This window comes from Triturus cristatus, chromosome 3_2, assembly GCF_964204655.1.
Source record: "Triturus cristatus chromosome 3_2, aTriCri1.1, whole genome shotgun sequence".
NCBI lineage: Eukaryota > Metazoa > Chordata > Amphibia > Caudata > Salamandridae > Triturus > Triturus cristatus.
Window position 1 is genome coordinate 822,797,738 of NC_140584.1, and position 27,628 is coordinate 822,825,365.

A 27,628-nucleotide genomic window follows, 5' to 3' on the forward strand; every position below is an offset into this window, starting at 1 on the left:
TTGCATATGGGGTCACGAACCAGCCTCAGCGACGCCGTCAGAGAATTTAGCACCCCGCTCACCATCGAATCCGAATACTTCGTCTTCCTGAGAGACCTCAATTTTCACCTGTGACCTCACAGACTCCAACTCCACTCACCTCCTGGAACATATAGACAACATCAGCGTCATGGAGTTGGTCTCAGACCCAAATGCCACAGCACCCCTTTCTGTAGCTGGATCAAGGCCACACAACACAAATGGACCAATGCCCTCAGCCTGTCCCAGCCGTCAGCCTCAGCCAACCTGAACCAATAAGTAGAGAACTTCAACGCCTGGATCACCTGTGCTGCCGACCGAGTCGCCCCCACCAAACCAGCCAGAAATGACGGACCCACCAACTGAGCCACCTGGTACCCCCAGAGCTCAGCGTGGCACAGTGCAGATGCAAACAACTGGAAAGAAAATGGCACACCAGCAGAAACAACAGTGATCTTTAAGTCTGCCCTTAACAACTATCATCACCTCCTCAAAGACGCAAAAAGAAGGCTCTGACTCACCGCATCAAGGCCAGCGCCAACCAGACCAAGGAACTCTATGCCATCGTCAGAGAGTTCACTTGCCCATCAGCCACAGAAAACTCGATACCTTCCTCACAGGAATTCAGCGACGCTCTTGCAGACCACTTCCACAAAAAGGTACCCACCATTTACAGAAATTTCGATCCCCAAGCCACCAACCTCCTCAGCATTCCCACTCCTGCTAAGACAGCTGCCAACCACCCGCTCCCCAAATGGAACAACTCAGCCCAGTGAACACCAAGGCAGTAATGAACTCCATCCACTCAGGAGCACCCCTCCCCCGACCCGTGCCCTCGTTGACTCTTCAACCTTATAAGCGACGAGATCAGCCACAAGCTCACCGCCATCCTCAACACATCCATCACCACAACCACCTTTCTAAAATGCCTGAAAACACTTGAAAGTCCAACTACTCCTAAATAAACCCTAGACAGACCCCCAAAACCTCCAGAACTAGTCACCCCATCTCGCTGCTCCCATTTCCCGCCAAAGTCCTGGAGAAGTCAGTCAACCTCCAACTCACCAAACACTCGGAGAGAAACAATCTTCTAGACCCCTCCCCAATCAGGATTCAGAGCCAACCACAGCACCGTAACGACCCTGATCACTGCGACAGACGACATCTGCACCCTACTAAACAGAGGGGAATCAGCTGCTCTGATCATTCTCAACATCTCTGCTGCTGACACTGTCTCCCACCATACACTCATCAACAAACTGCACCACAGCGGAATCAAAGACAACGTTCTTAGGTGAATGGCATCCTTCCTCTCGGTGCACATGGAAGATTGTCTCCCTCCCTTCACCTCACAGCCAAACCACACCATCTGCGGCATCCCACAAGCCTCGTCCATCAGTCTCACCCTCTTCAACATCTACATGAAGCCGCTAGCAGACATCGTCTCTTACGTTGATGGCACTTAGCTCGTCCTCTAACTCTAAGTAGAACCTACTATGATGAAAACCAACTTTCACAACTACATGAAGAAGGTCTCAGCCTGGATGAAAGACAACTCCCTGGAACTCAACACGGACAAAAACGAAGTACTGATCCTCAGCAGCCACACCTCCCTCTGGAACAACTACTGGGGGCCACTGGATCTCAGACCCACCCCCACTCCGAAAGATCGCGCCTGCAACCTCAGCATCATCCTAGACAGCAAACTCTCCATGAAATGACAACTTAACGCGTCTCCTCAGCGTGCATCTACACGCTCCGCATATGCTGCAGAATTCTTGAATGGCTACCCACTGGCGCAGAAAAACAGTAACGCAGGCCCTCATCACCAGCCATCTGTAAAATGGCAAGGCACTATATGCAGGCACCACCGACGAACTCCTGAGAAGACTCCAGATGATCTAGAAAGCAGAAGCCAGACTGATCCTCAACTTGCCCAAAAGAACCCACCTCTCCCAGCACCTGAAAGACCTCCACTGGCTCCCCATCTAGAAGAGATGCAATTTCAAGCTTCTGACCCACAAATATAAAGACCTCCCCGATCAAGGACAGGAATACATGAACCACCGCCTAAACTTTCACCAGCCACCCAGAAACCTCCGCTCTGCTCACCTCGCCTCAGACAGACATTGCGCATTTGCAGCTGCCACACCTGAGGACGATCCTTCTCCTACCTCGCCACAAATCCTGGAACGATTTTACCCTCCACCTTTGAACATCACCCTTATTTGCGGACTTCAGGAAGGGACTAAAGACCTGGCTCTTCGACTGAAACCCTCAGCCTAGCGCCTAGATACCCTCACCGAGGTTTTCATCCTATATAAGCCCAGCTTGATTGATTGATTTAGTCACTAGAAAGGCTTCATTGTGAAAATACTGCTAATGCTGCTACGTACATCGTAAAACGTATCTGTTTTCTGTACCTTCTCTGAAAGGTTGGCCTCTATGGCAGGAAGGAGCCTCAGAGTGAGAAACAGTATTTATTGATTCAAGCAGAAATAACCAAAGGGACCGTGTCAGTAGGGATGGCAGGGTTTGTGACGCAGCAACCCACCGGTATGCGCCCTTCTTTTGCTTTATGGCCTAAAGTCGCTGCCAATTCTGTGTCACTTGTCAGTACCATAACGTTATGTGGTTCTGGCCCACTATCATCGCCGATTCCCTCAGTTTCTGGATTTTGGTGGAAAACATCCTTGCTGTGAAAAGTGTAGTTGCCAAATGACCTAACTGTACTGAGCCTGACCTTGAGCGAGGTGGCCGCTCAGTGAATTTGAACAACTCAGATGTAATGTTGCTTAAGAAATACTGTCAAACGATTAATCTTTCTTCCTGCTGGATCTGCATTAATTTGCCTTTTAAGTGGTGGGGAGTTCCTTTGATCGAAGTGCCCCTCTATAAAACGGAAACTTGTCTATCAAAGGCAAATGCTGCCAGAATGAGCGGCATCTGTCCCCAGTCTTTACAAGGACTCAAAAGGTATAACAATCCATTGACCATTACAAACCCGATTTTACTCATCTTGCCATGTCAGACCGTGGCTGGTGTGTAAGCACTTAGTGTCTTTGTGGGCAGGAGGGTGTTACACTGTTTCAGAGAATAAAAATTTCAAATCACCCCGTTATGGGTTCCGGCTTCCCACTGTTTTTGGGTTTCACAAATGTCATCAAGAAGGATATGCTAATTTCATCTGTGGATCAAAAGCCTATTCCTGGTTACCCCTAAAATGGGCTGGGGTCTCCTATTCTGGATATATGGTCCCCACAATGAGACAGGTACAGAATTGATTCTAGGTTTACTGAATAATAACAATTAGAAAACAGTACTCAAATCTTTCAGTAATAATCAATGAAAATGTGAGAGAAGGAAGAACAAACAACACACCAAAAAATTAAGTAAATCTCAAGTTGTATTGAGGGATAATACAATATGTTTGTTTCCATTTTATGGTGTCAAGATAACATTAGAAGGCTGTCACAGTTCATCAACATAAAAGTTGTTCAAACGGCGCAAGTGATATGGTGAAAAAAGTGCAAAAAAAGTGCTAAGTGTGAACAGGATATATACAGTGCTGTACAGATGGTTAAAAACTGGTCATTCAAAGAACATCCATCCCTCGGTACATAAATCTTCACGCCGCTTGGGGTTTAAATTTCCATTTCACGTGGGGCGGAGAGAGTAGGGTCAGGATTATGACGAGCACGTCGACGTTTCGACCCAGAGAAGTGCGTGGTCGACTAGTAGGCACAGCGGGTCTTTCTTAGGGCAAGGCGAACCAAGGGACAGCCTGTAAAGTTAGAAATGGGTGGATTTAGATTGGTGTGTTTGATATAGGGAAAGGAACAGCATGGTAAGTTAAGTGAGGACCTACCCGATTGAAGAAAGAAAGAAAGAAAGAAAGAAAGAAAGAAAGAAAGAAAGAAAGAAAGAAAGAAAGAAAGAAAGAAAGAAGGAAAGAAAGAAAGAAAGAAAGAAAGAAAAAGAATGAAAGGAAGAAAGGTCTTCAGGGTATGGTCCACCGTAGGTTGGATTCAAAGAAATGACTGTAGTGAGGTCCTTGGCGGTAATGAATCACATCAATGGGGCAGCACAGTTCTGTAGCTGATAGGAGAGTGACTTAATGTTAGATTATATTTGAACGTTGCCCCAATTCAGGATATCAATATGCATACCATTGGAGCAGAAATCCAAATGGTAGTGAGTCACTAGTGGGTAGCGTGGCACGAAAGCAGTAGAAATATTGCGGTGACTGTGGTTCATGGAACAATATTTTGAACATGCGTTGCAAGCTGTGGCTGCTTGCACAGAGATATAGTGCGCAACAGCTTGCTAATAATAAGAGGCGGAGGCAATTCTCACATCGGTATGCCTGCCCAAATTGGTGTAAACATGAGCGTTTAAACAGTAATACTGTTTTCTAATAGTTATTATTCAGTAAACCTAGAATCAATTCTGTACCAGACAGAGCCAACACTTTCCACATTCTTGTACACCCAGGTTCTGAGGGGCACTGGGTTACCCCATTATACTAGAGGCCCACCATGAGCCAGCCTACTGTTCACCCTCTCCACAGGTGGTCTCACCGCCGCAAGCATCTCTGAAATGAACAGATTATTTTCTATTTGTTTCCCATGCATGGTGTAGGGCAGGCATTTGAAGAGACTAGACTAGAAATATTACAAGAGGTCACTAATTGAGCTGCTATCTCTTTATGATTAATTAAGTATCAATTTGCTGTCTAGAAAACCACACACCGAATGACCACCTAACAGCTAAAGGGCAGTGGTTGCTGCCACGTACCAAGGGTGGTAGGGGAAAGCAAAAAAAATAAAAAATATAATAATAATTTATAAAACACTTACCTTGAGGCACAACGTGACGTCCTCCTCCACTAGTAGTCTCCCTTCCAGGCAGGCTCCAACGCTGGACCAGGAAACTACACTCACCAATCCTGGTGTGTCTCTCAGCATGAGAGACACGTAAGGAATGGAGGGAGCAGCCTCTGGCAGCCACTGGAGTCCTGCTGTCTAAGACAGCTGGGTTAGAGGACTTTAAAATGTTCATGTCTGGCTCACCGTCCCAAGACGGCCGGCCAAAGAGACATGCACATTTTAAAGCGCACTGTCACAGCTCCCTGCTGCTGCCACTCGGCAGCACTGGCCCCCTCCCGTCCTGTCATTCAGTTCAGGACGGTCGGTTGCTCAAAAATAAAATGGCAATAAACAAACTTTATTACCATTTTAATTTTCAGCTCTGGCCTGTACGGCAAAGCTCCTACCTCAAACGGAGGAGCTACCCCTGCTAAAAGGGAGGTCTGTGCAATAGTAGGTTCAGAGTGTACAGTTATACCCAACACCTTACTTAGCATACATGAATAGATAGATCATATTAAAGATAGTGTTAAGAAACTACATAAAATCCTACATGGCTTTGATTTCCACCTGATTGGCATCTGGTCTTGGTTGTCAGGAATATTCAGGAATTGGAGAATTAAAATGCTTGAAATCGTGACTGCAATTATTCTGTTCCCTGATTCTCACGTGTACCCAACTATTTGCTAGAAAATACATTTATTAGAGGGAGAGTAACACACCAATCACCCCCCTCCCCCAAGCCATGCCCCTGGGTAACATCACAAGCAGCACCACCTAGCTGCATTCTGAGCGCTATATGGGCGGTTTTGTTCTGAGTCTATTCTGTTGGACCCTAAGACCTTCAAATGAATCACTGGCTAAATCACGGCTGCTCTACGCATAGCCAGAATGCATATTCGAAGCAGCTCCTAACCTTCTTGAAGCTTCTTCATCAGGTCTTTCGAATAGTGCATTGTTCCCAGGTGCACTAGAACTTGAGGAATCCTGTAGTCCGCAAACATGGTCACCCCAGAAATGTCGCTGAAGCAGCCATCTCCTTTTCCCTCAAGCACAGCCCAGGTGTCCGCCACCAGAATCTGGACTCGCTTATAGAACGCCACCTTCTTTCCCTGAAGAAGGAGAGGAGTGTAGAGAGGGTTGGTTAGCTTGGCACAGCCTACTACAGTCCCACCCTGCACACCCAGCCTGCTTCCACCACTGGCGACTCTGCATTTCTAAGGACTGAGGTGATGAAGCTGGCTCATCTCTTGGAGTGTGTCCCAAAGATGTCCACCATCTACAGAACTCAATGCTCTTTAGTAAGGCTGTATTATGCTACAGACTAAAGCAGTATTCACTCAAGTGTGTTGTATGATTACTTAAAATCATTACAAGTTGCATATCGCATATATCACAATATACAAAAACACAGTAATATAAACCCTTAAAAAATAACATTTCCTGGGTGGGAACATATTTGGTAAACACAGTAAAATGAATACAAAGCTTATACAAATGTGATGAGACTTTGTAAAATACAAGTATGTAACAATAAGCGATGCGCATAGAAAGCAGCTCAGGATCATGCTGGCCGTGTTAACAAGCCGTAAAGCTGAAGTGCAAAGTACAGTGCCTGAAGGTATACATCTTGTAACATGCAGATAACATAAACAAAGTAATATACAGAAGCTGCAAGAGGTCTGCGATTTGTGAGGCACAGACGACAGAGTTAATAATAAAAAAAGTTTTAAAACAGGCCATATGGTAAAAGTGCCTAAGAAAGTATGGCGTGTAAGGTGCAGACGGCATGTAATAATGTGTGTAAAAGAGCAACGCGAGATCTGGCCGGTCACTGCAGCAACTGTGGAACCACAGAGGAGTAAGTGCAAATCATAAGTGCCAAATTATGATCTATGACCTTCAGATACGGAGTACTGCAATTTATGAAGTCCTCATGACAAAGTTGATCAGTTTGTTGCATCAATGCAGAGCCCTTCAACACTGCCCCGAGTGGAGGATGAACACTAACTACAGAGACTGTTGGCTTTTCGAGTTCTTTAACAAGTTGCCGGCCTGCATTATGCATTTCCCGAACTTTGCCATGTCAACCACTGTGTCCAGGGAATATAAAAGAGGGACGGCCCCTTTGGCCGACCGAATGCTGAGCTGTAAAAAGATGGGCTACAAGGAGATTCGACGTGGATGTAGCAATGACGGGCAGCACAGAAGTGTGTGTGCTAAGGATTATCTTCTATAGTTACATAATCTACAACTGTGGATTTTTTCGAGAGATCTCCTGGTTGGATTCAGGTCTCTGATTGGAAGCGAGACTGATCTGGCTGATACGTTTGTTTTAAAACGTGCTTTCCTACTGCCTGGTGGAGATGAGATTTGGCTGCGTTGCCCAGTGGCGGCGCCGTTATTGACTCGCGAGGGGCCCTGCCTAGAAGAGCTTGCATGTCCAATTGTCATAAACGATGGGACTATTGTTTTCTAATTGCAGATACAAGTATAGTTGATCGCATTTATGTCCCAGTTCTCCAACGCAAGTTGTAAACGTTCCTTATCTAGAGCGAGATTGTTGGACCAGTGTTTGTACAATTTGTTTTTATTAGAGCCTTCATGGTGTTGGTGCGAGTGACTGTTGCCTGGAAGTAGTATTCAGCACGGGCTGCCAAGTTTTCCAGATTTAGCTGCACCAGCCCAAATTCCAACCTGATCAAAGTGTTCATTGTGTTAGGTGGAAGGATAAATAACTTCTTGTAGGCTGTGCACTGAATCTTTTGTAGGGCTGTTGCCAGCATGCCAGGAAATGCTTGCTGAGCACAGTTGAGCGCGGGGAGCAATATGGTACGGACCACCCTCCGAATGGCGACGGGCGTTAAGTTTTCACAAGGCTTATGTGGCAATTTTTGCCTTGCTTTTCATTTTATTTAGCTGCAGAGTCGGTCTGCCGGTTTCACATAGTCATGCTCCCAGGTAATTATAGTGTTGTACACAGTCCAGCCTCAGTGGCCCCACGGCCAACTAGTAAGCCTCTTTTTTGGGTATCTCCCAAAGACGACTACTTTTGTTTTGCTTCCATTAGGCACAGCTCATCCCTCAGATTATCTATATTCAGGGCGTTGAGGACTTTTTGCAGACCAGTTTTCATATGGTCGAACAGCACTAGGTTTTCCGCATACTGCAAAAGTGGAAGTTCTCCTGTCTCTGATTCTTGGGGTGACTAGGGTCACTCCTGCTAAAGCCGGGCCAAAATTGGCAGTGTATAGGTTAAATAACAAGGGGTCCAGCACACAGTCCTTTTTTAGACCTTGATCTGTGTCAATATTGGCGGTGGCTGTCTCCCCTGTGAGTCTGACTTGCACCCAGGTCCTGGTGTATAAGAACATGATTGCTCATAGCAGTTTGGGGGAGATGTTCCATCCCACTAGCTTCTGCCATATAGTGTTCTGGGCAACCCCGTCAAAGGCGTCCAAGTAATCAATGAAACATGCAAAGAATGGTAGTGATATGTGGGTTACAGCTTGATGAGCAAGGTATGAGAGGGCTACAGTATTATCCACCGTTGACCCTCCTGCATGGAAACCTGTTTGATAGAAAGGTAGTAGGCCTTCCACGCAGGCCCACTGCGTTAGCTCCTGGAGCAGTATGCTGGCATATGCTTTGCCCTCGATGTCTAACAGCGCTATTAGCCCATAATTCCTTGGGCCAGTGTTAGAGCCCTTCTTAAAGATAGGCTGGAGAAGGGATCCTCTCCAAGACTCCAGGACCTCTTCAAAGAGCCAGCATTCAGCATACAAAGGTGCCAAGGCCGAGGCCCCATATGGGGACTCCTCCCTAGATAGTGACTCAGGAAGCCAAGTGGGGACCGAGGCACTGTCCTTTCTGATCATCTTTAGGACTTTACCAATGTCTGCTGCGCCCCGTGGTGGTTTCATCGCTGTGTCGGTTAGATCTGCCACCTTCTTATGTGCTCGTTTGGTCAAGGGGAGTCTGCCCTGAGGCTCACAATAGAAGGCTTTAACGTGTGCAAGCCTTTCTTCAGCTTGAACGGAGTTCACACTGCTTTTATCTCCATGACATATTAGATTAACTTATTGCCAGAATTGCTGTTATTTGCCACTATCAAATCAAAACTTTGGTCCACTTTGCCTCCTGCACTTTCCTCCTATGCTACCATACTAGATGTTTGTGTTCTCGGGCAGCATATCACAGGTGCTCCTTTGAGGAGATGGTGTTCATTTTCCTATGCGCCCTCTGTGAGGCCGTTAGTTGCTGCACGTTCTTCTTTATTTCTCTTGCTGGGCCTAATGTATGGGTGTTGTGTTTCGCACAGAACAGAGGACAGCTGGGACCAGCATGCAATGCTTACAGGCTTTGTGGGCATGGGAGGCCACACGGGCCAGCTTGATTTCCAGGTTTCGAATTTCTCTTTAAACGCTACTGACCATTTGATCCTCCACGTGAGTTTATAGTCATCTTCGCCATTGGTAGTTCCTAGAGGGCTGAGACGATGATGGATCCTAGCGGATGCGTCTATCTGACCCTCATGGCGGCATGGTCCCTCTCATTTCGTTGGATCACCTCAGGATTAGTGATGCATTTACTTAGGCCCAGCGACAGGAAGAAATAATCAATGAAGGATTGATTGTTAAAATAAAGGGGTGTGGTGTATGACACTCACAAGCTGTTTGTTGCAACTGTTGCTTGAACTGATTAGAGATTGCAGGATTGCAGAAAAGGGTTGAAACTTACAGAATGACTATTGTCCCTGTAGCCAGTGTCGACCAGGTAGTGCATGTTAAAGTCCTCCAGTAGTATAATTTGTGCGGCAGGGTGCTATATTATTACACTTTCTAAATGTCGGATCATTTGGTCCAATTGATCCAAAAAGCCCATGCAGTGGGTACTGAAATAGACGTTGAGGCTTGCCTCATTAGACCTTTTAGGATGTCTGCTTGGAACATTTCGGAGTAACCTGTTCAAGTCCATGATTTTCAGATTTATAGAGGGTTTGATATAAATTGAAATTCTACCCAACGGTCTCCCAAATAGGTGTATTTTTTTCACGAGCTTATAAAATTCAGAGTATCGTGCCAGCAGCGTAGGCGTTAATGCCCATGTCTTTTGTAGGCAGATGATATCTGCAGCCTCGAAGAGTGCGAGTGTGCCCTTGCTTTGTAAGGTCTTCTTGATTCCAGCCACATGTCTTGATGCAATATTAATGGCATTAGGCTTGCCGTGCGCTGATCTTTTGTTCTTTTTATGCTAGCAATAGGTCTATTTTCTTTAAGCCAGGTTTGCAGCGACCCAGTCCCAGTCGACGGCATCCGGTGCTTGCCGAGGTGCGCTGCTGTGGGTGGTGGTGACTTGTCGGGCCGCTTCTTGCCCGTTTATCCTGCACAGGATGAGTAGGTTCTCATAACTGTTTGGGGCATCAAGTTTTTTTGCCCCTTTCAGAATGCCCACCCTGTGGCTAGGTATGGGCAGGGCCCATAGAATATATGGGTATTTTTCTTCTTCCATTAGTCGCACATGGATTTCCCATTCTGCAAACTGTGCTTTTTCCTTCAGGACCTTTGTTGATGTATTGCTATTTTCCCAAGTTACGATGGTGGATTCTATTCCTAGATCCGGGGCTCTGCTGACAAACTGAACCCAGATAATGTTGAAGATGGTGATGAAGGCCAGGTTTGAAATATGCTGTAACAGCATTAGTATGTTTGTTCTATTGAGGAGGTCCATATTACCTGTGGAGGTGCACTGCGGTCTGAATATTGTTCTCTGTAGGGGCCCCTCCGTCTGTGACACTACTGCTTTTAGTTGCGCAAGTCACAGATGCTCTTACTGCCTGAATTAGACTTTGGGTAGGAACGGACTGACACATTGTCACCCCCACATTTGGCTGTGCACTGCTCCCTTGTTCTGGGGTACTCCTGGACTTTCTTGTGGACCTTTACTATCTCCTGCCACAGCATTGGACTACCAGTTACTGCACCACTAACGTGGGGTATTCACTATTGTTTATATTGCTCTGGGAGATCTGTCTCGGTTGGGTGGCCATCTACCCCGCCCCTGAGCCTACTGACTTCTGTTGTGGAGCCAGGCTCCCAGCCCATTGCTCTGAATAAGTGCCTACAGACCTGATCACATGGTGCTCCCTCTACTGTGGTGCTCTACTCCATGCTTGGACGTGTGTTGGGTGATACAGTTCTACGACCGCACACCTGTGAGAGCTGCCCAAACACTGGCTGCCCTGTACTCCCTTCCTCAGGCAATTTGCGCCACCAGTGAAGATGGTGAAGCCTAAGGGCGCCAGGCCACAGTTTGCGGGAAGCAGTGAAGAGGAGATGGTCCCGGAGCTGATGGACAAGACTCTTGGCAGTCTTAAACACCTTGAGAAGACCCTTCAGGCCCTCTCTGCACAGTTCAACAGGGTCTCCAGGCCATCATGGACACGAAGACTTCCCATAGACTCTCTTTCTGTGGAGGTTAGTCTGCTGCGGGCCGACCACTGCAAGTTGGCAGAACGAGTAGGGAAAATAGAGTCCACGTTGGCAGTTGTACGACCATCGGTGCAAGAACTACAGAAGCATTTAAAACAGGCGGATGCTGAAGTCGCCACCTTGCATCACTGGGCGGAAGAAGAGAGGGCAGACCGTGACACATTAACATTTGCCTTATAGGCTTTCTCGAAAGCTTGGGGGCCCTAGCGTACAGCTGTTCTTCGAAGACTGGCTAGTGAAGAATGTCCTGGAGGGTAAGGCACCTAACCTTTTCCTTTATTGAATGTGCGCATCGCACACCGGGTCGACCCCTCTCTCTGGAGCTTCTCACAGCCCTATCATAGCGCGTCTCCTCAACTACTGAGAACAGGACCTGCTCTTCCAACGCTTTTGCACTGAAGGCCCTTGGTCCTGTGAAAATGCTTGGATCACAGCATACCCTGATTTCATCATGGAGGTGCAACGCCGTTGTGGATCGTCCTCTCGAGCCAATTCAACGTGTTCGGGAGCTGTACCTCAAATATGCTCTTCTGTTTACCACTAAGTTTTGTGTAGTTAATGATGAAAAGATTCACATCTTCCACTCGCCGGAGGATATGTGGACATGGCTCCACACGAAGGACATGCTGCACTCAACTTCTCCGGAGCAGACTGATGGTGACTGGATAGTACCCTAACCAAGGCATCGCCCTTTCAGGGCATAACAGACCAAAGATCAAACGAGCACGTGTGGTGGCGGAGGCCGCCCTCCACAGTACAAACTACTTTGCTCCCCTCCGGAATGAGCGCTCATCGGAGTCAGGTTCTGACTCAGGTGGCTCACTCCCTTCGTCAATCGGAGATCAACAGGGCCTGAAGGTCACTCCTAGATCGGCTGATGATTCATTAGAGAAACACCACTGCCTGATGAGGTAACTGCCCTGCATTGGGTAACCTTCTCACAGGACTAGTTGCCAGCCTGAAGGTAAAACACAATGTGCATGGGACCGTGGGGTATTCCCATGCATAGGGCCTGCACCACAGACTCACCGAAGACTTGCTTGTATACTTGGGCCAAGCTAGAAACCTTAACCCTGGCGCTAATTCACCCCAATGTTCCCAAGTGGGCTCCATTGTTGACTGTTTTTTGTGTGCTTTTCTCTCTCTTCTTAACACTGTCACCAGTGTATAGTTTGGGGGTGATTTTCTGGATGGGCCCTATCAGGGCAACTATCCCGGGGGGTGGGAGGGGAATTGAATTTTAACTTGTTGTTATGGTTCAACAAGATGCTCTTAAAGTATTCCAAACTGTACTTGTTGCCTTCTTGCATGCCACATTTTCCCTTTAGGTTTGCACTTTGGCCATCATAGCAGATACGCTAGTTGCACCTGTATCCCCTAATATCACATCATCATCTGGAACATGCGTGGCAGGCCACTCTGTCAAAACGCTAACGCATCCATGTTTGTCTTAAGCAGAGTCATGTACACATAGCTATGCTCCAGGAAACACACCTTAATGTCACCGAGTTACATAAGCTTCGTGCTAAATTGAGAGGGTTGGTACATGGCACTTCAGTGTCCTCCTTTGCTGGTGGGGTACTCATATGATAGCACCAGGAGAACCTTATGTTGTGAATACACAGAGGGTGGATGCGGGGGCGATATGTGATTCTGGGGGGCCAGTTGGATCGTGTACCAGTTACACTGCATGCAATCTATGCCCCCAACACACAGCAGGGGGAGTTTCTAAAACTCTTACACTGGCGCTTTTTGGGGATCCGTCTTCCCCCGGACTCTGGAGAGTTGGGATTTTAACTGCGTCCTTCATATGGTCCTTGATCGACCCCCCCCACCCCTCCCCAGGGTCGGTTGCCACAAGGCGTGCTGCTCAGCACCTCAGATAATGGTTGACACAAATGGGTCATCAGGATGTATGTCAGCTCCTACACCCACTGGACTGCGAGTACTACTTTTACTCACATGTGCACGACATGCACACCAGAACTGAACTTTTTTTATGCACGCCCCAACTTGGTGGCCAGGGCGGAATTCCTGGCACGCACCCTGTTAGATCACTGCCCATTTCTGCTGCACTTGCGATGGGGACGTCAGCGTCCAGTTATACCCACTTTGTGACTAAAAGTGGAAGCTTTGTCTGCCCCACCTTTTTGTCCAGATCTAGCCCAATGTATTGATTGGAACTCAATACAGACACTGTGACACTACGGGTAGGCGAGTGGGATGCCCATAAGGTGGTAGTGCGCGGCCACTGTCTATCAGCTTCCTGGGGGATACGTAAATGATTGTTGAGTAACCTTTCAAACATCGAGCGCAAACTTCGTTCCCTAGAAATACAGGTGGCCAACCAACGGGCCCCGGCCGAGCAGCTTCACCAGCTGCACAAGCAGCGCAATGAAGCAGAGGGGACCTAAAGCAAGCCCTGCAGCATGCAGAAGGGGATAGCTCAGAGAGATTGCTAGCTTGGCTTGTACATGAGGATCAACAGCTTGTTCCCATAGGTGCGATTCGCTCAGCTGGTAATGGGATGCTTACCTCGTAGCTGGACATCAATAGGGCCTTCTGCGATTATTATCCGGAGCTTTATGCTGCCCTAGTCCCGCCACCCCTGAACAGCATGCGTGAATTCTTTGGCCCCCTCCAGCTGGTGCGGCTGAATGCCTTACAGCGGGCCGAGCTGGATGAACCACTGGAACTTGAGAAGGTACGCACGGCCATATCTCAGATCGCTCACGACAAGACACCAGGCACTGAAGGCCTACCGGTTGAGTATTACACCATCTTCCTCACCCAAACCACTCAACGCCTCCTTGATGTGTTTAACGAGATTAAGAAGCAGGGTCGCCTACCGGATTCACTTTGTGAGGCCCCGGTTGTGGTTCTGCCCAGAACCGGCAGAGACCTGTTAGATATTCATTCATACCGCTCCCTCTCCCTGCTTAATCTAGATTGTAAAATCATGGGCAGGATGTTGGCGAACCGTCTCCTTTCCTTCACTCAGACCAATCCGGTTTCATACCAGGACGCAGCACATTTTTTAATATTCGCTGTCTTATGCGCCTCCTGCATAACACACCAGCAGATGCTTTTGACCAGGTTGCGGTGTCATTGGACATAGAAAAAACTTTGGACACCCTGAGCTGGGGTTTTCTATTCTTAGTCTTCACGCACATTGGGTTTGGACCAGGATTCTTGGGCTGGGTGTGCACCCTCTATGCTGCCCCTACGGCGCAAGTTAAGACAGGCCAGGTGATTTCGGATAGGTTCAACATCTGTATGGGTACGAGACAGGGTTGTCCCTTATTCCCTACCATTTTTGCGTTAGCCATGGAGCCCCTGGCCTGCCAACTTTGCCAGCGGGCGGCAGACTGGGGCATCCATGAACGTGACATGTACCACATAATATCGTTATATGCGGTCGATGCTTTGGTCTTCCTGCAGGAGGTGGGGTCTCCGCTACCAAGCCTAATGCAGATTTTGGATGGCTTTGGTATGATCTCTGGTTTATGTGTGAACCAACATAAATCATGAATGTTTTCCCTAGTGCGCAGACCGATCGAAGACCAGACAGAACCCCCAGGGACTTGTTTGCAGTGGAGACACAACGCTTTCAAATACTTAGGCATACAAGTTTACCACACCGAGAGGTACCTTAAGGAGGGAAATCTTGACAAAACAATAAGCTCCACATGCCGGTACTGCCCTTCTGGCGCTCATTCCCCTTGTCCCCATTAGGTAAAGTAGCAATTTCTAAAATGTTAGTCCTTCCCCTATTGCTGTACTTCTTAGTGGCCCTTCCCTCTGTAAACCCTAGAAGCTTATTTTGTGAACTACATGCCCTGCTTCTAGAATGGGTATGTTGCATTGACCACACTACAATGCCCACTTACTGAGGGCGGACTCGGAGCACCTAATCTCAAGCTCTATTAAGCGGCAGTGAAATTACAATGGCCAATGGTGTGGTTGTGCACACCACAACACCCCAAAACGTTACTAGTGTGCACAACTCTGCAGGGTATGAGCACTTATACCTGGCTGTCCGATTCTACTGTCCACCGAGACAGAAGTTCAGACAGATGGTGGTAGCCCATGCATGCTGGCACAGATACATTTAACCCAAGGGCCCCACACTCCCATCAATTGTTAGTTGGAATTTACCGCTGCTGCTGCGGTGCAACACACAAGTAGGTGACCTTTATAATGAATGCACGCTTATGTTGTTCCAAGGAATGGTGGACACACATGGGCTGAGCGCCGGTCAGTTCTTAACACACCTAGCTCTTCAATATGCGTTTCACGAGACGTGGAACAATAGGGATGTGGAGCCACCTACTTCTCAGATACTGAACACATTGCTGTCTGCCACTAGCACTCGACACGCCATTACAACCTTATTCACTGTGCTTAACATCCCTCTGTCTGAAAACGCAACGAAAGTGCGCACTGGATGGAACCAACGATTTCCAATGTGGCCTGGGCTCGTGCCCTCCAAATGACAAAGGATGTGTCTTGCAACCACAGGTTCCGCTTCTCACAGTTCAACTACATACACCACACTTACCTCTCTCCAAGGCGTATCCATGGCATGTACACTGCACTCTCCCACGAATGCCCTGGATGCAAGTAACAGAATGCTGTTTTTTTTCCACATGGTATTAGCATGCACTTCACTGCAACTTACATGGACAATGGTCACCTCCACCAGGAAAAGACCATCAGCCCGGTGGTTTTACCCTGAGCTCCTTGTGGAGAAAAGCCTTTGTAACAAATTTGAGCGCACCTGGAGACAATCCTACGACCCCGTTGCCAAGCTGGCATATAGAAAAGCCTTAAAAAACTTTCACAAACTAAAGCGTAACACCATGAGATATTACTTCACCCACAAGATTAAACTAGCTGAAAATTCAGCGAAAACTCTTTTTCAAATTGTTCAAGACTTTACCAAACTTGCTGCCCTTGCCAGTACGGTACTTCCCACCTCCTCCCTCTGTGCCAGACTGTCTATTTCCAGGACAAACTCCAATCTATCTACGCCACCTTCCCTTCCACCCTGACAACATTAGAGCCCACAGTCTCTCCAGACAACAATTGAGGTGCTGACCAATTTGCGCCTTCTCTATTTCGATGCTTCCCTACAAAAATCATTAGCATGTAAATCTGGCTCGCTGGGAGATCCCTGCCCGGACCAGCTTTTCAAACTCTTAGCTCCCTGTTTTAACACCCCGCTAAACCAGATTTGGAACGTCTCTCTGAATTCAGGTATCTTTCCAGCAGTATGGAAACAGGCCTTCCTCCTGCCTATCCTCAAGAAACCGGATGCTGACCACGCAGAACATAAAAACTTCAGATCCATCACCCTTCTTCCAGCAGCTGTGAAAATTCTTGATCAAGTAGTCCAATGTCAACTATGTGAATAGCTGGAACCAAAAAAACAATTCTATGACTCCCAATCCGGCTTCAGAGCAGGTTATAGCACGGAAACCGCCCTCCTCAAAGTGTACGAGAGTGTCCGCGAGACTATCGACCAGGGCAATGCAGCTATGTTTGTGCTACTGGATCGGTCGGCGACCTTCGACACGGTAGCCCACTGCAATCTCCTGGAGAGATTAAAATGCCAGGGAATTCAGGGCACAGCCCTGGCCTGGATCCAGTCCTTCCTGGAAAACCGGTCACAACAAGTCTTTCTCTGCCCCATCATCTCTTCCCAGAAACCCCTGGTTTGTGGGGTTCCCCAGGGATCTGCATTGAGTCCTCTCCTTTTTAATGCCTACCTCTCGCCGCTCCTAGCTCTGGTAGATTCCTGCGGGGTGAAGGTGATCTCCTACGCGGATAACACCCAACTGGCGTTCTCTTTTAAGGATCAGTCGGAGGCTGCATTTGCCAACTTTAGAAGGTGTCTTAGTAACATTTCAGCTTGGATGACCCAAAACTGTCTTCAACCAGAAGTCTCCACCCCCCACAGCGCTCTGGTGGCCACAGGAGCTGAATCCCCCACCTGAGCCTGTTGACCACGCCCTAATTACATCTCACTTGGACTACGCTAAAAGTCTCTATCTGGGACTTCCCACCTATCTGACCCTTAGACTGCAAATGATTCAGAACGCTGCAGCCAGATTGATTTGCAAGGTACCATTCCGCCACTTCATCACTCCCCACCTAAGAAACCTACACTGACTGCCTGTCATCAGGCACATATAATTAAAGGCTCTCACCCTGGCGTACAGAGCCACCAGGGGCCTGGGACTGGCATACTTGAGAGGCAGACTCCAGCACTACCATCACGACCGGGCCTTGAGATCCAACCACCAGTGGTTCCTCGCAATTCCCGGCTTTCGCAAGGCAAGGTCTGGCAGCAGGCCTATACTTAATTTTCCATTAGCATGCATATGAGTGAAGGAAGAGAAATACGAATGACAAGGCTACTTCAGAATCTCTTGTACCTTCACCAAGGAGACAAGTTGACTGCAATTTAGCCACAAGCTCATATCTGCACAGGCGAATGCACAAAATCACAAGGGCTTTGTAGTGAACCACAATCACTTCAGGTACAAAGTTATACCATGTGGTAGTGCTTTACAATCCTGGACTCTTGTCAGAAGTATGGTGCATGGAGTGTGACTCTGACAAGACTTTCTGTCTGTTAGAAAAACCCCACTCCCACACCATGAAGGGTGGTGGTAATGGGATTTTTCCAGACATACACAGTGGTAGCTTGGCTCGAGTGGTCAGGGGTCAGGCACCGTGTTAAGCATACGACATACCCACACAATAACCATGCGTGCATCCGTTCCTAAAACGACACTACTCCTTAAAAATTATACTGAAAATATATCTCTTTATCTTCTTTTCTCTTAGTTGCTGATTAAATAAATAATAAGACAATCACAGTACACAAGGCTTTTCCTTACAAAGTGCAGGTCAAATAAATAATAACACTTTACAGGTGCAATAAATAGGTTCAGGTCAAATAAATACTGTGAGGGAATAAATACTGTGCAGGAATAAGTTAGCTCAGGACAATAAATACATTACAGGAATAATTTAGATAAATACAATAAATACAGTACCCTCAATAAATAATAAAAGCCAACAGTGACACTTGTAAATCAGATCACATTTTAAATACTATGGGCTGATTTGGCCCAGTCACAGCTTGTGGTTAGGTGGATGGCCTGAGGGTGTCTCACCTAGCTTGGGTAAGGCTGAGGCTAAAACTGAGGTAGATCAAGGGTAATCTAGGAATCTGGCTCTCCCAAACTACACAACCCCTCACACAGGTCACTGTATCAGTCTCAGTCCACCCCTGGCACTCCCCGGCTGGTTCTAACACCTCTTTATCCCTTAGGATGGTCTCTTAGGGCTCCACAGGGCCTTAGGCGCCCTCTATTCCTCTTACTGCCCTTTTTATGAAGCTCCGACGCCGCTGGGGTTGTGTCGACGCCGTGAGGCGGCTCCGGCTCGATGTCGGCGGCCTCGGCGCAATGTCAGTTCTTGACGACGCCGGTAGGCGGTTCCGGTTCGATGTCGGCGGCCTCGGCTCGATGTCGACCTCCGGTTCGATGACGTCGGGCTGTCTTGGCTCGATGTCGACTTCGGGCAGCTCCGGTTCGATGTCGGCGGCCTCGGCTCGATGTCGACCTCCGGTTCGATGACGTCGGGCTGTCTTGGCTCGATGTCGACTTCCGCCGGCTCCGGAGTGTGACCTCCACTCCCGACCTCCGGCACGATTCTCTTCAGGTTCCGGCGACTCCGGAGTGCGACCTCCACTCCCGACCTCCGGCACGATTCTCTTCAGGTTCAGGCGACTCCGGAGTGCGATCTCCACTCCCGACCTCCGGCACGCTTCACCTCGGTCTCCGGCGACTCCGGAGGGCGGACTTCACTCCCCCGTCGACGCCGCTCACTTGACCTCAGGTGTCTTCCTCCTCGACCTCTGGTACTCTTCACGACCTCCGTCGGCGCCCTCTCTCGACCTCTGGCGGCTCCGGGTACGACGTCTGCTTTCCAGTCAGCGCCGCTTCTCCACCTCGGGCTCCAGGTCTCAGGCTTCTCGACGTCGGACTCCAGGGAAACCAATAACCAGGCCAGATTCTTGCTTTTCTTTACTTCTAAGGCCTGTTCCTGCTGTCCAGGTCCTTAGGATGGTTTTTCTTGCTTTGTCCCACACAGGGCTCCAGGCTGGGCTCAGTCAGTAGGGACTAGTATCAAGGGTGGGTTTATGGACCCCACTCCAGGCACAAGTTTCCACCCCTGCTGCCTCACTCCCTCCTCCTTCAGGTTTCTGCTCCTCTCTCTTCACCAGTCAGGTGCCAACTGCCAGCTCCAACTGTCAACTCTGGCTTAGCTTCCCAACATTCCAAACCGCCTCCAACTGTCACAGGGTTCTGGAATGTTCTGGAAGGTGCTGGTAGGTTCCAGTGGGTTCTGATGATGTCACAGGTGGCCACCATTTTGTGCTCCAGGCCCTCAGACGGAAGTTCCAGGGGTAGATAAAATGGCTCCCTGAATCTGCATCAATACTAAAAAGTCTGGTGGTTCCCAAAAAGGAAAAGATACTAACAGGGTTTGAGGCAAAAGTGGGACAAAATAAATAATGATGAGGAGGGACCACCCAAAGGGCTGACAGGTCTAACACTGTCTCAGTCCACAATGGCACATTTCCTTTTTAGGCTGTGGAGTTCCCTTGGATCAGGTGCAAACACAAAGGAATAAATGTTCCGATTAAAATGCGTGAGACCAAGGCATTTCATTTCATCCCGTAGACCTTCTTCCCATTAACATCCAAGTCAGAGTTGATTCAGCCAGACACCACAACAACCATGCACCGCTTGAATAAGAAGGGAGGGACTCTCCAGGGTGTTTCAGGCTACATTGGCTGTTAGCTTATGATCACTCCAGGCCAGCTGCCTATCTCCCCAATGTCCAAAACATCTTTAAAAATTTCAATAACGAAAACCATAACTGGGATATCCGTGATAAAGCTCTTGGAAAAATTGTCATCAGTGTGGGGTCCACAAATAAACCACAAAACAACAAATGTCATGACTTTGCAACTCTATACCAAAAAGTGTGAGTGATGGGAAATGCCCTTATGAGGCACTGATCAATAGTCTTTCTCTGTGTCCTGGGTTGAAACCGAAGGTACTGATCAGGGTGAAGTATTCAAAGCACAGAATGATCCCATTTGCTCTAGAGTGACAGCTCACAGACCTACTCAAACTGTCAAAGGAATCACGCAAGATTGTGTTGTGCAGGCTGGAATTCCAATGCAGGGCCCAAAGCAGAATCCTGCACAACAATCTTCAAGCACACAGACTGGCTCCTGAATACCTCTATTTACGGCATCATAGCAGACCACCACATTGCCAATTTGAAAGACCTGGTAAGACTTCAACTAGAAACTTTTATGCTGTTAAGGAGCCGTCACTGGTGAAAATGCATCAATCTCAAACTATGCCAAGAAGAAATGATACAAAAGTATCTTCTGCATCAGGCAAACTTTAATTGGCATTTCTCTTCCAAAATAGTTCACTTAGCTGCTATCACAGTTTCTCCAACCGTTTATTTTCTTAATAATTCCTCTCTAGCAGGGAGATTCCCTTTACATTCTAGACAGGAAAATGGTCTCCAAATACTACTTACACAATATAAGATATTAATAAGTCCCCAAAACATTTTTTAACTGTGGTGCACTAGCCAACCAGTTCAGTATTTGATACATTGTTTTTGTCATTGTAGTCTGTTAGCAATAGGCTTACAACTCCCTTTGTGGAAACCAACCAAAGGAAAGGTGGCTACTAATTTGAAATGTCCCCTTTAGTGAAATCTACAAAGAAGCTACTTGGAGGTCAATCCAACCTTTATGCCACAGCACTACCGCCAACTGGACCTCGTGAAGTGGGCCAAGCTGCTGTGCGAAATCTGTTTAAGTGGTAATTTATCTCCATGTTTTCATTCTTCTGGTTTTGACACCCTTGTGTAACTGGGATCAGCTTGCCATTCAATAGTATATATAAATATTAATGAAGATCCCATGATGCAGCAGAAAAGGATAAATGATTGTAATCCTGGTTATTCATCATCGATTGAGTTCATAATCAACCACCCCTACTCTCCTAAACCTATGGGAATCGAAACAGAGCTTGGGTTAAAAAGCTTAATGATTACTAAACAATTAAATGAATAATCTTTCTAGCACCGCTGCACGGCACACTGCGAAAGAGGATGCGAGTGGCTGCCTTAAAATAACAATACAGTTTACCATCAAGAGGACTCCATGCCGCCTATCCATCTACCTCCTTTCATTGTTCCTTTAAGGGTTGGGAATTAGCATCGCTTCAAACCTTTTTTAAGCCTTTCAGAAAAGTGTGTTTAATGTTGAATTGGCTATTTAAAAATGAAATTAAACATGCCTCGAGATAAGCAGTGAAGGGAGGTCTCTTTTTGTAGATGTTTTAATGTTTTTGAATTGCATGGAGATCTGGTATTGAAAGTTGGTCACTTTTTCCTGTGGTCCTTTCTGCTTACAGAAAACACAGGTGAACACGCCGTATGTTCACTTTATTAACTAAAATGTGATATTACCCACCTGAAAGACCTCAAATATTTTCCTTATGAATCAATATTCTTTTGCTTCTCAGGGGTGAATGCCCTAAAAGAATAATAATAATAATAATACATGTGCACAGTGTCCTGATTTACAAATAAAAAGTAGTAAATCTGAACCTGTACTTGTACTCCTGTTAAGAGGTGCAGATTCACTACCGTTTGGGAATTGGCAAACATTCACAGTAGTACTTCTGGAAAGCTGCGCCAGGTGCAACTTTCTAGGTCTACTAAAGGGAAAGTCATGCCACATATTCTTCGTGCCCCCATTTCCCCAATGAGGAATTGTTCATGTGTATAGATGTGTCAATTGTCTCTGGCCAATTTCCTTCTCTAGGACCAACTCCATTACTCCTTGTAACAATGGAGCCACCATCTCCTGCTACAGGATTCAAAGGTGATCCTCAAGCTAGAGGGACTGAGGGAAAGGGATTTGGGGAAGTACGTGCTGGAAGGGAAGGCGTACCACCCTTCTATGATTTGTAAGGCTAAGGGATCTGATGTTATGACCTTCCAGTGCTGCTGAATGGTAGACACCCTCCCTCCAATTGGCTGCACATGCTTGTGAAGCTAAAGTCGTTTTCCAGCTAGTGCGGGCAAAGATTAGGAGGGCTACTGCAGACCTAGACAATCTTGGAGACGCTGGTTAAAGGCAAGCCCCTCTGCGAAGCCACAAACGCCCAAAAGGGTAAGCAGCTTGTGCTGTGGATTGGAGCCTCAAATACCAAGCAGCAGGCCTACCTGCCTTGACCATCTCCAAGGCGGAGTCAGATTTTCCCAACATTAAAGGCCCTTAAAATGGCATCTCCATAAGGCTCATCTGCAAAGCACCGGAAAATACAGTGGGCCTCTGGCCCGCAACTCTCTTCAGGGCTATGAAAGAGCTCATGGCCCTGGCCACAAATCTCACTGTGTCTGAGCCGGGCCTGATTGTTTCCCTGGAGGATCCTGCTCATCCCTCACCACCTCCGCAAAATGGTCTGTCAAGAGGTCTGGTAAAAGCACCATCATGTGTGCCATAGCCCACAATGCATGGTTATACCTGGGGAGCAGGTATGGGTCGTTCATGGGCCTTAATGCAAAGCTGCTGGTGGAGAACATCTTTTTCCTAACAATCTCCTATGTTTTGAATTACCTATCTGGAGCTGCACTAGGAAATGCACCTGGGTTCTGCACGCCACAGAACAGGGCCTGCACCACCCAGTTTTATGGTGAAGGATGTGCAATAGGAAAGGCAGGTTTTCCTAGAGCTGGCCTACATCGCCAGGTAATGAGTTTGTTCATTGTTGGAGAAGAAGGGGGCTTGCTCTAAGCCGCTTTAATGGGGTCAAACAAAGCCACTTTTAATAGAAGCAGCAGTTCAGACGCTGCCAAAACAGGTTGCAGGACGTGGACCTGGCCTCTACTGTCGGTAGGGGGAAGTTCCAATGCTTATGATGCCTGGTTATGACAGGATAGAATGAAGTCACTTGTGGTGGAGCAATCCGTGTAGGACACTGCATCTCCTTCTCAGGTGATGTGTCCGTCCCACTAGGATTCTGTAATGTCAAGAAACCACCAGTGTCTGAATCTCACTGCGGTCAACATCATCACGCGGTACCACTTCTGGTATCTGGATGTTATTTGAATCAGATCCAAATATGTCATCCAAACCTTGCCAATCCGCTTGGCAGGGTGTGGGCCGAAGCTGTGATTCCTCTCTGTACATGGCCTCTTCGGCTGGCTTTTGAGCCGCTCTTGTATACTACAAAAAATAATGCCCGGGCCTTCAATAGCTGTGCTGGTGCAGGTGCTGGTTTGGGTGCCCATTGAGGTGACAACTGTGACACGCTGATGTTGAAGTCGATGGCGATGATCTCATGCCGGAACAGCTTCAGTCTGCGCTGGAGGCATGCCGAGATGGAGTTTGCAACTGCCAGCCGAAATCCCCATGGAGTGCTAAGCAGCCCCATGGGGCCTGAAAGCACACCTGAAGGACCGCCACTTGCCTGAATGACACCAACACGGCAGGGAGCAACTTAGCCAGGTCAGAGCCAGGTCCCAGGTAAACCAGCACAGTCGAGAACGGCAAAGGGGCCAGCATTGACCCTGGTGCAAAAGGAAGAGCTGGTAAAGGCTCTGGAACAGGCAACTGTGGTAGGTGTCAGGAGTTGGTGGAGCTGCCAGAAGGGGTTCCTGGGAAGGAGTGATATCAACAACATATGGCTCTGAGAAGGACTCCATTGGGTGCGAGGAGCGCTGAGGTGGCCTACCTCAGGACCTTGGGTGACGTCAATGGGTGTCGCTGTCATCCTCAATCCTTCTCCTCTTGTGTTTCTTCCTTTTCTCCTTGAAGGACTTGTATAACGATGAGGAACGCACATTTGTGGCTGACATCGACCGCTACCAGCGTCAAGCCCCACACTCGTTGCATCCATAATCCATTAAAAGCTTGGCTTCCTGCTGTTTAGTGGCCTAAGCATGCATGACTTGACAGCATTCATGACTCTGATTGGTGTGTAGAAATTTATAGGGGACAATTTGATTTAGTTTCTGTAGCCTTGTTGTTCCCAGAGAGTGAGAACATCCATGCTGGGGGACCTAAAAGGTGTTTTGCTTTTCCAGGATGATGTACTGGTGTACGGTCATATGTGTCAGGAACACAATGATAGAGTTGACACGGTCGTGGAAAGGTTTAAAGAGCGTGGGTTTACATTAAGAGCAGATCAATGCTGATTTGGGAAAGAAGAAATGGGTTATACCGGGCACAGTATTTGAAGGGCAAGGGTGAAAGCAAAGAAATAATTTTTAGAGACTAACTTCAACTAACAAACATCTCAAAACAAGGAGGAACTGGTCTTATACCTGGGCGTGGTGGATTTTTACAGACGTTCATTGACAGACTGCCAAAGGAAACCTATTGTATGAGAATAGTAATCAAAACAAATGTGGGATGAAGAGTGTCAAAGCGAAATCAGGTTGACAAAAGAATCCAGTACGCTGTCTACAAGCTTTCATGCCTGGAGAAGAGACTGCTGTCATCACAGATGCCAGTGTAAAAGAGCTGGGAACTTATTTATTTCAGAAAACTAAGGAGGGATATAGAACCACTGACTGCATCAAAGTGTCTAACAGAGGATGAACCCAAGTATTCAATTATCAAGACGGAAGGTTTGGTGGAATATTGGGGGGGGAAGAGGAGGGCGCAAAACATTTTGGTGATGTCATATCACAAACTTTTGGAAATAAAATCCCTGCAAGGATAAGTGGGTACTCAGTCTCAAAGGTATACCTTACTGAATGCTCTATGTGCTGTTGGAAGGTCGATCGAGAGCAATAACCTATGAAGGGGATTTGGGTAGTAAAGAACAAAGAAAGATTTCATTAAGACTCCGAGTGGCTTGGCCTGGTCTTGGCAGTAGAGTCATCAGATTGAAATAACAGTGTCAACATCAATTTTTTGCGACTCGCAAAATAGGGTTTTGCGACTCGCTATTAGGAAGGGGTGTTCCCTTCCTAATAGCGTGCACAACCCTATGTACAGATGTTTTGTGTACGCAACTGTGGGCGCAAACACTCGCAAATTACCACCCTCTTCAAGAGGGTGGTAATGGGGTCGCAGAAGGAAAGGGGACCACTGCCTGCCCTTAAAAAATGAAATGAAAATGTTTCTTTTCTTTTTTAAATGCATCCCGTCTTTCTTTAAGGAAAACGGGCTGCATTTAAAAAAAAAAACTGCTTTATTTAAAAGCAGTCCCAGACATGGTGGTTTGCTGAGCCCAGCAGGCCACCATACCTGGGAGGGCCTGTCATTCCCAATGGGGTCGCAAATTGCGTGAGGCTCATTAATATTCAGAAGCCTAACAGTGTGAAATACACTGTTGTACATTGGTAATAGCGCCTTGCTAATTGCGAGTCGCAAAAGACTCACAATTTGGGAGGCGCTATTTCCTGGGTCGTACATCTGGCCCCAACTATCTAAATGACTGGATGTATTAGGGGCTATGACATTCGCCCTTCCTGTGCAAACACATCTTTAGAAAGTGTGTTCAGCAGAGAAGGGCTACCAGAAACAATTTTGACAGATAATGGGGCACAATTTTGCTAACTAAAGTTTGAAGATTATTTGGTGGGATGCTCTGTTGAACATAAGATAAGGTTGTTTATCACCCTGAAACCAATTGCGTAGTGGAGGGACTGACTAAGACTATAAAGAAGGGATTAAATTGACAAGGGTGAATGGCATGAGTTGTGTAGCAGAGCTGGATAGCCATCTACACGCCTATAGGAAAGCCCCCTTCATGTTAACAGGGAAGTCATCTTTTGAGCTGCTGAAAAGAAGGCCACCTCTCACCAAGTTAGCTCTGGGGTGGCTGGCATGCCACAAAAGCATTGATGATTTATCTGTCAAAAGGGAGCGGAGAGAGGATAAGAGTGGTACAATAGTAAGTATGGTACCAAGGTATTACAGTGAAGCTATGACTCTTGGTAGGAATAAAAGGTTCACTAGGAAATGTGGTGTGGTCAAAGGTCACACGGCCTATGGAAGGTGTTCATAAATTAAGTAAAGATAGCAAACTTCAGGACATTAGTCTAACACAATCGGGAGGAACTGGAGACAGATTATTTTGAAGGCCTTAATTCAAGACTGTGATAATTAGGGAAATGTGGATGGAAGGGACTATGTGGTAGGAAAATAGTGACCATGAAGTCTGCATAGCTCCAGGACTCCGAAGAACTCCAAACACTCTTTCTAGTCTGTTTGTCTGTACATATCTTCGGCATAGAGAGGGAGGATGTCACTCGCACTTTCCCTTCCTATTACCACACTTTATACACATGGTATTTTGTTTGTTTTTTCTTCTGTAAATAGTTTTAATTTTCTTTTCACTGGTGATATTTTCCAGTAGTATGCATTCCTGAAGGATTTCTCGCTGTGGAAACCAATAGTACTTTTTTCAGATCGAGATATATATATAAATCAAATATGTACTTTTCAAACGGTTTCACGTTTTGCATTTTAGAAATGTATTTTGATCTTTGAGTACTATAATGTTTTGTAGCTTGTTTTCCAAAGGTAGAAGTGTGGTGTCTTGAGAATCTTCCCCTTAACTCCATTCTATAATCTGATGAAGGAGAGCGGTTCAATTCTTTAGTTGAGCGTCTCGCTGCCACTACCTATGGATGAAGTACCTTATGATAAGGTCCCGGGCCAGGGAGGCATAGCAGGACCCCATAGAGGACCAGGCAAAACGCCATCCGGGGGCGGAAGGCCCTCCCCCCACATTAGCATGTTTGGCTAGGCCGAGGGGCGGGGGGGGGGGGGGGGCAGGATTGGCCCCCTTCGGAAAAACAAGTGAGTAAGGGAGGGGGATAAAAGAGGGCACACTGCCCACTGGACTCACACATCCCCCCCTCCTTCGTACAAAAGAAGATGAATCCCACCCACCCACACCTAAGAGACGGGCGTCGCAGCCGCAAGGTGGAGGGGTAGCGGAGCAAACCAATTACAGTAGGGAAAAAATGAGAAGAACTCACTAGAAGATAGATGGAAGGCTCTCACAGTGTCCTTGGGATGCCGCACGGCAGGGGCACTGAGGGAGCCAAAGGGCGGCAGGCCGCCATAAAAGATTAGAGGTAATGCTCCCGCAGGACCCTTGGGATGCC

At 47.3% G+C, this 27,628-nt stretch overlaps 1 protein-coding gene across 3 annotated transcripts in view; it reads right to left on the bottom strand.

The window, feature by feature from the left end:
- The window catches only part of LOC146858226 (queuosine 5'-phosphate N-glycosylase/hydrolase-like), a 244,336-nt gene that overhangs the window by 13,198 nt on the left and 203,510 nt on the right, over nt 1-27,628 (bottom strand). For all 3 annotated transcript variants that reach the window (XM_085649031.1, XM_085649030.1, XM_085649032.1), the window contains one exon: nt 5,803-5,998. In XM_085649031.1, coding sequence (XP_085505157.1) covers nt 5,803-5,998 — 196 coding nt within the window. The remainder of the gene's footprint in view (nt 1-5,802; nt 5,999-27,628) is intronic.